Source organism: Phaethon aethereus, assembly GCF_964289735.1.
Source record: "Phaethon aethereus genome assembly, chromosome: 16".
Lineage (NCBI taxonomy): Eukaryota > Metazoa > Chordata > Aves > Phaethontiformes > Phaethontidae > Phaethon > Phaethon aethereus.
In genome coordinates, this window is record NC_138592.1 from 534,438 (window position 1) to 547,001 (window position 12,564).

At 69.5% G+C, this 12,564-nt stretch overlaps 2 protein-coding genes across 2 annotated transcripts; one reads left to right on the forward strand and one right to left on the reverse strand.

Moving 5' to 3' along the window:
* Positions 1-459: 459 nt before the first annotated feature.
* On the reverse strand, positions 460-2,829 carry LOC309410573 (WAP four-disulfide core domain protein 2-like; the record flags this gene model as incomplete). The annotated part of the gene is given in 5 exon segments (XM_082006996.1): positions 460-945; positions 2,100-2,234; positions 2,522-2,624; positions 2,627-2,683; positions 2,686-2,829. Coding segments are annotated over 5 exon segments (591 nt in total). The 3' UTR covers positions 460-793.
* Positions 2,830-3,326: 497 nt separating this feature from the next.
* Positions 3,327-11,168, forward strand: LOC309410681 (uncharacterized protein; the record flags this gene model as incomplete). The annotated part of the gene is made up of 4 exons (XM_082007126.1): positions 3,327-3,537; positions 9,198-9,438; positions 9,788-10,299; positions 11,152-11,168. 4 exons carry the CDS (start codon positions 3,327-3,329, stop codon positions 11,166-11,168), a joined length of 981 nt encoding a protein of 326 aa, XP_081863252.1.
* Positions 11,169-12,564: the final 1,396 nt, after the last annotated feature.

Here is a 12,564-nt window from a genome sequence, read left to right on the forward strand (position 1 = left end):
ACTGCCCATGGCTCCTTCGAGCTCCTGCCACGGGTGACGTGCCGCTGCCAGGCTGGGAGCATGTGGGGCAGGAGTGGGTTTGGGCAATGCCTGTGCAACAGCACAAGCCGGCAGCCTCCCCGTCCCCCAGCATTGCAGGGCAGAGAGCAACTCTGCTCCGATGGGACATGGAAGCCACTGTGCTGCGACGGCCCCGCTCTGAGCGTGTCAGGGCAATGGTGGAGGAGTCCGCGTGCCCCGGCAGGCCGGGACGTGGAGCCATGGGGCAGCCCTGGGCAGGGGCAGAGGCTGGGGACCCTTGAAGACACGGTGCAGCCTGTCAGTGCTGGTGCTTGTCGTGTGCATCCCTTCCAGGCGGCCCCAGCAACGGCACCAGTGCTCAGCCGCAGCTGCGGTGGGCAGGACGCGGCCGGGAGTGGGCAGAACGGCTGCCCGGCAGGGAGTACGGCAGGATGGAGAGGCGGCCACGAGCACGGCAGGGAGAGACTGCTTTATTGGTGAGAGTGTGGGGGACTGCAGTGCACCCCAAGCAGGGGACCCTGGAGAGGAAGCTGAGGCTGAAGGCTCCAAGCTAGGAGCGCAGCTGGGCTGGGCGGGACGGTGCGGTGCCGGGGCCTGGGCGCGCGGGACTCGTGTTGGGCAGCAGCTTCCCTGTGGCCGGGCTGGCAGGAGGCGGCTGCTCCTGCAAAGGGAGCAGAGGGCCATGAGCTGGACAGGGGTGCGGGTGCCGTGCCGCGGGTGCCGTGCCGCAGGTGCTGCAGGATCCCCGGGGTTGGCAGGCGCCCGACTGACCTCAGTGGAGGGGCGTCACGCAGGAGACCTTGCCGCAGCCGTTCCTGCAGCACTTCTGGCTCCCGGAGCAGTTGGAGTCCGTCTTGCACTGGTTCGTGCAGACGCCCAGCATGGGGATCCCTGGACTGACGGGCGGGCAGGTGCCGGGCTTCTCTGCAAAGGCGAAGGGACATGGCCTGAGACCTGCCGGCCCCGGCACGAGGGGCAGGGCCGGTCCTGCAGCTCCCAGAGCCACAGGCATGGCCCTGGCCCCTGGCTGCCACGGGGGAAGGACCCCCATGCTGGCCGGCGGCTCCCCCACCCTATGGCTCTGCCTGTTGGTGCTCCTGCCAGCCTGACCCGATGGGGACAGGTCCAGGAGGTCAACTGGTGTGGCGGTCCCCCGCAGTACCCGTGCTCAGCCTCCCACTCAGGGGTGGCCGGCACAGGATGTGCAGCCACGGCACGCAGCCCTGACGGCAGCCTTGGCCCCGCTTTTCCCCGCAGCTGCCATGGGCAGACCCGGCTGTGCGCTTTTGGTGTGTGGGCTCAGCCTGGGCCTCAGAGGGGGGCACATGCCCCCCAGACAGCCTGTGCCCTGGCTGTGCAGGGCCCCTGCCCTGCCATCCCACTGCCTGCTGCTGCCTGCCACCGGTGCTGGGCTGCTGACTCTGCAGCAATGCCGTCTTCCTCTGCCGCACAGCCGGGCCAGCTCTGTCCTTGCTGGCAGCGATGGAGATACCAGAGCCTCAAGTTCACATCCATGTGTTTGCAGCTGGAGGTCCCAACTCCTGCGCCCGTCTACGAAGGCTGCTCTCCGGCAGGACTGGCGCAGTGAGCATACTCGGCGAGTGGCCATGGGTTGACGGGGATGACGCCGTTGGGAGATTCTTCCCAGGTGCAGGGTTGGGAGGCAGGATAGTGCCCACATCCCGGGCTGGTGACCACTCACGGGGCTGAGCGGGCAGCGAGGGCTGTGAGGGGGAGCGGCACAGGCCCCTGCCCTCCGCACCGGCCCCAGCATCGTTCAGAGGCATCTGCTCAACCCCTGCGTCGCTGGGAGGAGGAAGGGGTGAGCGCAGCCCCAGCGAGCCCGCGTGGACGGTGCACTATGCCGGGAGGCCGCCCTGCAGGAGCACACCCCGACCCTGCCGGGCTCCCCACACAGGCCCCAATAACCGCGCTGCCGCCGGATGCGTAACAGGCACCCAGGCCCACGGCCACTACCGCGCCCCGGAGCACTGGTGCTGCCGGCTGAGATGGGCAATCGGCTCAGGGCAGCAGGGCTGGCTCCGGGCAGTGGGGCCAGGAGCAGGAGGGAGCGTTACCGTCGGGCTTCTGGCAGGCCTTGCCACAGGCCGCTGGGCAGCACTTGAGGGTGCTCTCGCAGTCGCCATCGGACTGGCACCCCACCGTGCAGTTCACCGCTTCCGTCGCCAGGTCCGGGCACACACCGGCTTTCGCTGCAAGGCAAAAGCGGAGGGCATGGGCGGGCGCTGGGGCCGCCGTCCCTGCGGCAGGGTGAGGTCTGCCGTCCCGAGGCGGGAGATGCTGCCGCCAGCCCCAGGGCTGGGTCCAGGGATGCTGCTGAGCCCAACCGCGCCAGGCGCCGGCTGGTGCTTGGCCCTGGCCCCAGCAGTCCCTGGGGCTGGGAGCGACGCTGGCGGCTCGCCCGGGGTGTGCCATGCTGAGCCTTGCCGTGGCGAGCCGTGGCGAGCCGTGCCGTGGCGAGCCGTGCGCTCATACTCACTGGTGACGTTCTGGGCGGATGCTGGAGGCAGCTCTGCCCAGAGAGCCAGGAGCCCCGCCAGGACGAGCACGCTGCGAGCCTTGGGCATGGTGCGGGAGCCGGCGCTGCGCCTGCGGGGCCGCCCGGCCGGCCTTTAAGCTCCTCTCCAGGTGGGGCCGGCGGGTGGGAGGGCTCGGCCTTCCGGGTGGCTCCCAAGGGCCGGGCAGGGCCAGGCTCCCCCTTCGCGCTTGCACAACCCGAGTATCAGGTATCTGCCGCTGCTGGCTGCCGACCAGGAAGGGGGAGCCTCGAGGAGACCGGGCGGCCATGCCGAAAACTTGCCCGGCAGGAACAGCAGCCAAGTGCCGCCGGCCATGGCCCCTGTGCGTCGCACGCCGGCCCCCGGCCAGCCCTGGCCCCCGAGCCAGCCAGGGCACAGGGCTGTCATGGGCCCGCACAGGGCTCAGCCACCAGAGGCCATGGAGGCGCAGCTGGTATCGCCAGCGGGGAGTGCGGCAGGCATGGGTGTGCCAGGGATGGGGCACGATCCATCCCTGCCACCGCCCCGGCTGCAGCCACCGCAGCCCCTGGCCTGGGCTGCTGATGCCCAGAGGCCAGGATGAGCTGGCAGCATGGCTGGGGGCTGCGGCTCGGCCGCAGCTGCCGCTCAGCTGGCTCCTGCTCCAGCCACTTGTTCTCCTCCAGCTTTCACATCTCGGCTGAAGGGCCCTCCAGACTGCCTGCGCCCCAGGCAGGCGCCCGCCCGGGGCTCCCCCGCACCTCCTGGCAGCCACGGCCTCCTTCTGCCTGGCCGCAGCCTCGTCCCATGGCCCCCGCCGTCCTCGCAGCCTCCAACAGCCCCGGGGACGCGTCCCGGACCATCCAGCAGCGCCGGTCGGGCGAGTGGCTGGCAGGCATGTTCCGGCTGTGCGGCTGGTGCTGCGGGGCACGGCAGTGCCGGGGGCCATACGACCCCAGACCCCTGGGCCTGGCGGCTGTCTGGGACACCCCACCCATGGCACGCGCGCCGCCCTCCGGTGGGCCGGGATGCTTCGCGGCACATGGCAGCATCGAGCTGGGGTTTGTTTGGTCAGGCCCAGCTAGCCAAGCGGCCTAGATCACCCAGAGCGGCTGCCCTGCTGCCATCAGTGTTTGCCATTCCGCCAGTTCCCATCTCCTCCGCGGGGGCTGTCGGCAGTGGCTTCAATTCCCCTGGGACTGCTGACGGAGGGGGAGCCACCCAGCACTACGCTGGGGGTCCTCAAGGACCCCGGCCCCTTTGCAGGAGGCTCCTGGTTTCAGCTCAACGCGTCGGGTCGTTTGGCTGCGGTCACAACGCAGGTCCCTCTGCGGCGTGCCGGTGCTGCCTGGCTGGGGTCACAGGCTGGACCCCTCTGCTGGGGGGAAACCCAGAGGGTCCTGGCTCCCTGGGCCCCATCCTGGGCACGGTCGCAGGCTGAGCTTCTCCTGCGCGGGGAGGAGGGGGAGACCTGCCCCGTCTCCGGTGATGCGCCCTTGTTGCCGGCAGAGGCTCCAGGGCTGGAGCATCCCGCAGAGCTGTGAGGACCGGGGTGCATGGGGGGAGCGCAGCCCCTGCTCCGAGTCACCGGCCGGTGTCCGCTCTGCCGGGGTCCGTCTCCAGGTAATTTAACCCCACAGTCAACAATGCGGCAGGGAGCGCAGCGGCAGTTAATCAGCAACTGTTTGCCTTTGCCTGTGGTCCCCTCCCCGCCGTGGGTGTTTATGCAGGAACAGGAGCTGGCGCGGATGGCCCAGCCGCCGCTTCACGCTTCGCCGCCGTCAGCAGCGGGAGCCGACACGTGGGGATGGGGGACAGGCCTGGGGCGCTGGGGAGAGCGGCAGGGCAGTGGCGGGGAGAGTGGCAGGGCGGTCCTCGTTCCTGCACCCTCCGAGCTAGCGTGCTCGGTGGCTGGGTGCCAGGGAGCTGCCGGGGAGGCTGGCCAGGATGCTCCTGCTTTGCCTGTGCGGCTGGGCCCTGCTGGGGACAGCGCCTGGGGCAACGGGGCTGGGCTGGTGTTTTGAGTCCAGGGCCAGTGCCGGGACTCCCTGAATAAAGGCAGCCATGTTGCAGGCCGGTGGCCCCTGGTGCCAGGTCTGGGGCATGCTGCTCCGGTGGGCAGGGCGGGATGGGAGTGGTAATGTGGCGCTGCCCTCCAGGATGGTGGCAAGGGACCCACGCTGTCCCTGTGCCGCACAGGGACAGGGCCCATGCGGACCCAGCGGTGGCTTTCCTGGAGCAGCAGCACCTGCTGCCGATCTGACGCTGCCCACCCAGTGGCGCCGTCTCTGCTGCCAGGGCAGGGGCTGCCCCGGTGTCCCACCATGATGGAGCAGCTGCTCCTGTGCTGGTGCTGCCGGCGGTGCTTGCCTTTGAGAGTTGTTTCCCTGGTCCAAGCCTGTAATTGCTCTGCCCCAGCGTGTGGGGTGTCTTTGGTGCCGGCGGTGAGCAGCCGGAGCTGGGAGGCTGCAAGCGTGGGTGCCAGCAGCTGGGCTGCGCCGGCACAGCTGGACAGGAGCGGACGGGAGCCCAGAAACAGGCTCGTGTCAGGAGACAAGGAGGAAGCCACGGAGGAAGGCGAGAGCTGCAGGGAGCAGCGTGGGCGTTGGCGGGTTTGCCCAAGGTTGTGCCTTGGCCCCGGCGTGCCCAGCTGGCTGCGGAGCGACCGATCCAGCTGGAGCTGCCCCCAGCCAGCCGGAGCAGCTGGAGAGGGACTGAACGTGCTGGCGGCAGGGCCAGCGGCTGTGCCGGGCTCCAGCCCACGCAGTTGGCATTGCTTTCCGGGAGACAGAAATGCTTTGGCTTGCATCCCCAGTGCACAGCATTTGGGATGCTGTCGTCCCCACCCTGGATCTGCCAGGCGCTTCCTCGACAGAGGCCAAGGACAGCTGTGGGGAGCATGGGGGTCTGCCGGCACGGCCGCGGGCAGCCCTCCCCGTGCCAAGGCACATCCCAGGGGAGGATCGTGACTGACGATGCGGGATCAGCAGCCCTGAGCCCAACCCCAAAGGCTCTCCCCTGCAGCACCCCTGGGTGGCAGTGCCCGCTGCCGCTGAGCCTGGTCACGCTGGCTGTGCCCAAGCCCCGTGGGCGCCTGCGGCTCCTTCGCGGCAGCAGGGAAGGTGCTGGAGTCACGGCTCCCTGCCTGCCGAGGGCGGGCGGTCAATGATTAAAAGGGAGCATTTCTGGGCCCGACGAGGTGCCCCTGGGCGGCGAGCTGGCCTCCCGCGGCACTGAAAGCAGGGGACAGCGATAGGGAGGGACCCCTGTTCCTCTGGGAGACGTCAGGCCCCGGCAGCGGCAGCTCCGGGCCCTGGCGCTGCGTGCGTGGGCACGGGGAGTTACCTGACCCCTTTGTGGCGCAGTCGTGCAACCAGCTGGCAGCCGAAGGCCGGTGCACCCCGTGGGCAGGAGAGCTTCTGCCATGCTGCCGCGTCCTGCTGCCGCCGCCAAATCCCCCCCTGCCCACGCTGCCCGCACGGTGCATACCTCAGCGGCCCCTCTCCGTGCTGCAGAGCTGGAGCCTCACGGCTCAGTGGTGGTGTGTGTCCCGGGCCAGCCCAGCCCGTCATGGGGTGCCCCAGAGCCGGGGACGCACCCGGCTCTGTGCCGGTGTGATCGGTCTTACCTGCTCATCCCACGTGGGACCCCCAGCCCAAGCCAGCCCCACAGCACCCCGCGAGCTGGTGGGACACGGATGCCCCATGCCCCCAAGCACTCACCCGTGCCGCCGGCAGCCGCAGCGGCTGGCTGCAGCTGGGCACACAGGGCGAGGATGCCCACGAGCAAAATGCTGGCAGTCTTCATGGTGCTCCCCATGGGTGCCGGATGGCCAGCGCGGATCGGCGGGGGTTTATATCCGCGCAGGGTCGGGGAGGGGCCACTGTGCACACAACCTTCAGGTGCCAAAACTCTTGCTGCATTTCACAGTTGTGCCCGAGGCAGCAACAGCCCCACGACATGTTATTGCCTGAGAAATCATTTACCACAGCCCCGTCCAAGCCCCAGCAGCCAGGCTTCAGCCAGGGCGGGGACGTCAGCACCCAACAGCACCCTCCCTGGGGAACGGGAGATGCAGGCCATGGGCCAGGCCACCCCAGTGGCCATGGGGCGCCCAGAGGAAGGGGCTGGAGCACTCCTGCTTGGAGAAGAGAGGACAGAGAGGCCGGGGGAAGGCTGGTACATCAGAGTGGCCTGGAGGGTGTGGGTGGGACTTTCTTCCCGCAGCTGCAGGAGCTGGGGGTGCCAGGGGAGACCCACAGACAAGGGGCAGAGGGCGAGTGGTCTCCTCACCGAGCTGTGGGACTCATCACTGCAGACACCAAGCACTGCCCAGATGTGACAAGCAATTAGCTGCATTTGTGGGACAGGAACCCAGGGGGGGACTAAGGAGGATGCTCCCCTGCGGTGGTGGCCAGCCCGACGGCACGGCACGGAGGCGTCCTGGGACAGAGCAGCTTGGGGGTCTGTCCCCAGCTGTGCCTGCCCCAGAGACATACTGCCTGCCTGCCCTGGCCCCGGCCAGGTCCCGGGTCCTGCTGCGTCCTCCCGCAGAGCCACAGGTGACAGCTGTCTGGGTCCCTGCGGGCAAGCGTGGCCTCAGGGGGAGCGGGGCGTGGGAAGCCTGCACGACGTGCCAGGCTGGGCACACCCGCTGTCCCGCGCCGTGCGCCGAGCACCATTCCTCTGCGGGGACAGGCGGGTGGCTGGGTGCTGTCATGCTGGCCGGCTGCAGGCGTGTCCCAGCAGACGGGTGCTACAGCAGGGTCAGCGCTGGAGCTGCCTTTCACACCGCCGCGCACTGGGACCGGCGGGAGGCGGCCCTGGATGGGGTGGGGAAGCCAAGGTTAATGGCGTGGGGAGGTCGCAGAAAGCCTGGTGCAGCCAAGCGTGCGAAGGGTGACTGTGCCGGGGGTGAGGTGTGCTCCGTGCCCACGGGGATCCTGTGGCGCTGCTGCTGCCACGCCTTGACTCCGCCACATGGGACCTTTGCTCCCTGCTGACCATCGCACGCGGTGCAGCGGCACGGCCGGGCTGCGCGCGTCCCTGCTCAGGGTCTGCACTGTGGCACCTCTCACTGCTGAATTGTGGCCATGCCAGCACAGCTTGCGGTGCCTTGCCGAATGGCAAGGGGCACAGGCAGGTGCTGCCAGCAGGTCAGGCAGAGGCAGCCTGGCTTGCTGGGCACAGGTGGGGGCTGGCAGGGCTGCAGCAAGGCATAGGGGGCAAGCCCATGCCCATGGTGGGTGGAGAGGGGCAGGATCTGGGTGTTTGAGGGGCTGGTGGAAGCAGCTTGTCGTCTGCCAGAGCTGGAGTTGGTGGAGAAAGGCCTCTGTCAGGGTCCCGGTGTGTGGGGGGGACACACTGGGGACACTCCTTGCCTGGGGGTTTGTTGCAAGGCCAGCCGGGCTGGAAACAGGCATCTTCCTGCTGCAGCCAACGTGACCTCTGCGGTCTCATACGGGGTTTTACAGCTCAACGATCGTATTTCCCCACTTGGAAATTCCTGTTTGCGTCAGCCCGGCTCCAAGCGGCCAAATGCATTTGTTGCTACAGAAACTCTGGGTCTGAAACAAAGGGAACCATCAGCAAGAGAACCAGGGGCTGTGAAAGCAGTCCCGTCCCCAGTTTATGTGCACTGGGTCCCTCTGAGTGACACCTTTGCCACCGTGGTGATGTGAGGAGTCACCAGCCTCTCCCAAGCAGCGCCTGGTCCTTCGGCTGGCACTGGTGGCTCCTCGCTCTGCGGGCCTTCGGCCTCGCGCCCTTCCTCCCCCGGCTGTCATGCGCCTGTAGCGTGTTATGGCGTGTAGCTGTGTGCCGTTAACGACGGCGCGCGTGAATCCTGCCGGCACACGTCGGCATGAAGCCTGGCCTGTCCTCCTGCCGCTGTGCCCCAGCCATGGAGAACGGTCACCCTGGCCTGTGCAGCCCCCTCCCTGCCTGCAGCCCCCTCCCTGCTGTGCTGCGCTGGTGCGGGGGCTGGGGCTGCGCGGCTCCCCCTGCGCCCCCGCCTGCGGTGTCTCGCGGCTCCGTGGGCTCCGTGGGCTGCGGGGGCCGTGCCCGCCAGCACGGCGGGCCCGATCCCGGCGCAGCACGCTGGGCGGCGGCCGGCAGAGGAGGCTGTTGCCTCCGCCAGAGCGGGCTGGGACGCGGGGCCGGGCTCCGCCGGGCTCGGGCAGCGCCGTCGCCGGAGGCGGAGACCGGCGCGGCGGCAGCGCCGGGGCCGGGGTTCCCGGGCGGTACTTAAGCGGCCGCGGGCGGTGCGGGGGCAGCGCGATGAAGCCGGGGCTGCTCCTGTTGCTGCTGCTGCTGGTGGTGCAGCCGCCCCCGGGCCCCCCCGGCCGCTGCCGGGCGGCCTCGGCGCACCGCCTGCCAGGTGAGCCCCGGCCCGGGGCGTGCTCGGGGCTCGGCCCCGCTCCTCGCCACCGCCCCGCTGCGGGGGCCACGGCCTCCGGGCTGGGGCAGCCCGCCGGGACCCCTCCGCGCAGCCCCGCGGTCCCCCGGGCCGGGAGCGCCCGCTGCAGCCCCCGCGCCCGGCTGGGCTGGGCTGGGTCCTCCGCGGTGTCCCCCGGCCCGCCGCACCCGCCGGCGGCTTCCACTCCACTCGTGCTCTGCCCCGCGGCAGAGCGGGTCGCGGCCGCGCCCCCCCGCCAAGGGGGGCCTGCCCGGGCTGAGGGGCCCTGCCTGCGCATCGTAACCCCCTGCCCGCCCTCCCAGGGAAGTACGGCGGGTGCCCCCGGCCCAGCAGGATCCCCCTGAAGCGCTGCGACAACTTCTGCTCCTCGGACGAGGACTGCCCGGGCAGCGAGCGCTGCTGCAGCACCGGCTGCGGGCGGGAGTGCCGGCTCCCCCTGGGAGGTGAGGGGGTCCCTTCCCCAGCAGCCCCGAACGGGCCCATGCTCTGCCCTCCACGGGGGTGACTGCAGCCACCGCGGGGAGCGGGTCCCGCCGCCCCGCCAGCCCCCAGGCCCAGCATGCGGACGGGGTGCGCTGGGGCAGGGCTCTTGTGAGCGCTTGTGGGGTGCTTCACCCGCAAGGGCTGGCGTGGGTGGCCCCTGCACCCCCCCCAGCCCCTCTGGTGCAGGGGAACAGGGGTGCCTGTTGCTCCCTGCTCGCAGGACCCAGGGGTGGGCACCCTGGGGGTGGGCAGGGGCTGGTGGGGTGGGCAGGGGCTGGCAGGGCTCTGACCCTGCTGGGCACCTCCAGCCAAGAGGGGCTTTTGCCCGCGGCCGGACCCTGACGTGGTGACCATCTGCCTGGTGGAGTGCGGCGGCGACATTGACTGCCGAGGCAGTGAGAAGTGCTGCAGCCTGGGCTGCCACGTCCACTGCATGCCGCCGGTGCCAGGTAAGCATGGCTGGGGGTCTCAGTGGGAGAGGGGCCGCAGCTAGGACTGAGCCCGCCTGTGAGCCGCTCTCCCCTTTCCCACCTGTAGCCAACCCGGGTGTCTGCCCCAAAAGAAAGGTGTTGCAGACCTTCGCCCCCTGCAACAGCTCCTGCAGTGACGACACCGACTGTCCCCGCCACAAGAAGTGCTGCTTCACGGGCTGTGGCCGTGGCTGCCTGCCTCCGGACAGAGGTACCGTGGTCCCGCTCCCGTCTGTGCGTGACATCTGTCACCTCCCACCTGTGCCTGGCCCGTGCAGGGGACGCTTCCGTGTCTATGCCTACAACCCTGCCATGGGGGCCTGCCAGCCATTCACCTACAGCGGCTGTGGGGGGAACCCCAACAACTTCGGGACCGTGGAGGAGTGCCAGCAGGTCTGCCAGCAACCGGGTGAGAGGAGGGGCTGGCCTGGGCCAGACTGGGCTGCCCCTGCCCAGGAAGAGGCAGGGGCCAGGCAGGGAGTGGGCTTGCAGAGCGGCGCTGCCTGCAGCCAGGCAACTGGACCCAGAGGGTCTGCTGGCCTCCCCACGGAGCCAGGGCAGCCTGCCGGCGGCAGGGAGAGCAGCAGCATCCCACATCACCCCGGCATGCCGTGTGCCTGGGCCCCGGCACGTGGCACAGGGGCCTCTGGGCGTTTATGCTGGGAGATTTCAACCAGCTCGCAGCTCTGTCCCAGGAGCTGGCGTCGTCTTTGGTCAGAACCAGGCAATAGTGTTAGTAATCATAATTTTGCAGCCTGATTATCAAAGTAGGAAACCTGACCAGTGACGCGCTCAGCCTGCACGGGACGGGGAGAAAGCCTCCTCTTGCCATTTGCCTTCCCACGTCTCTGCCAAACATGGGTTTGGGAGAGCAGGGGGCTGGCGGAGCTGTGGTGGCCCCCGTGGAGGGGGGGCCAGTACCGTGTGGGCACTCGCCTAGTTGTGACACTCGTTTCCAAGTGGAGCTGTGGGCAGTTGGAGCCGTTGGTGGTTGAACAGCCACCGCAGCTGCTCGGCTTCCCTGGCACGGCGGTTGTACCTCCATGCAATACCGGAACCACGAGAGCTGCTCCCAGCTGTGCCACGTCTCTGGGGGTGCGGGCCGGGGGGGCAGCCCATGCCCAGGGCTGGAGGGGTGAATGCACCGGGGGTGAGTGCAGCAGCTGGTCGGGGGCCAGCTCTGCTCCCCAGCACTGGCACCCCACTGCCTCCCCCCAGCCTGCCTGTACCCCCCTCCTCACCGTCCCCTTTTGCCCCCCAGGGAGAGGCAAGGAGTGACCGCGAGGAGGAGGCAGCAGTGGAGCCTGAGCCCCGCTGTGGGGCTGGCAGCCCAGGGGCCAGGGTTTGCAGCGGTGCTGGCCGCTGCGCTCTGCCCCACGCAATAAAGCCGCCAGGACGCCTGGATTGCAGTAGCACAGTCTCCACTGTCTCGCCTGACCCGCGCCACCACGACTCTGCATGCTCCCCAGAGCTTCCCTGCTCCCCTGCCCGGCCATGGCCGCCTGCGCTGGGGCTGCGAGCCCAGGCCCTGGCCGAGCTCGGGGACCCCGTACCTGGCACATGGCCATGGGCTTGCCCATGGTGGCAGGCAGCCCCGGCTGGCCCCTCGCTCCTGGCTCTCGGCACCATCCCTGCCAGCTACCACTGCCTGCAAGCCAGGGACCCGCAGGTCTTCCCCAGAAACACCTCCTGTCAGCGCTGATACTGTCTTATTAATTTGCTAATTAATGAGAGCCCAGAGAGGGGAGTGGGCTGCGGATGAGTGCGCTGCCTGCAGATGCTGGGGATGTTCCCGGGAAGGCTGAGCAAGGGCACAGAGTGCCCTGGTGTGCTCCGGGACCGCGGCACCTCCACAGCCGTCCCGCAGCGGTGACGCCCCGGCCTCTGCCTGCTGCCGTGGGGACCCGCGGGCTGGGCTTGGGGTGGACGGATCCGAGCTTGGCACTGCCTCCTGGCTCTGCGTCGGGTGCGGCCGCCGCTGGGTGCGAGGGCGGTGAATCACAGAGCGGGCACAGGGTAGCCCTCGCTCCGGGCATCACCAGGGAGCTGGTGCTGAACTGCTGGGTGATGCCCACCCACTCTGGCAGTGCCTCAGTGCCCCCGGCCCCAGGGACAGGTCTGGGGAGCTGGGGCTGGGGGCAGGAGTGCCTCAGAGGCGGCGTTTGCTCTGGAGGAGCAGGGTTTTGTGCCGAACCGGCGGCAGCCAGACGGGGCTGTGCACGCTCCCTCCCCACGCGCTGCCGGCCGCGGCTGCTGGCGATCTCTGCAGGCAGAGACAGTGAGGAACTTGAAACAGAGAAGATGAAAACCTCCTGAAAGTGCCAATTTATTATTTAGCTCCCTCCACACCTGCTCCCGCTTGGTCCCGAGCCGGTGCCGCGGCTGCTGTCAGCTGCTGAGATGAGAGCCCCTGCGTGGGGCAGGGATGGGGGGGCGGCACCCCGTCCCCAACACCCCGTCCCCTGCACCCCATCCCCAGCACCCCATCCCTGCAGCTGGTGGGGGCTGTGACCACCCTGCAGGGAGCCTGGGCAGGGCTACAGTGCGTGGCCGTGGGGTGGGGAGGGTGCCCAGCCCAGGCAGGGTGCTGCCCGCTCCAGCCCCCGCTCAGCCCCACATCGGGCCGTCCGCCAGCATCCGGCTCTCAGGAGTTAACGGCACCGGCCGCCTGAAC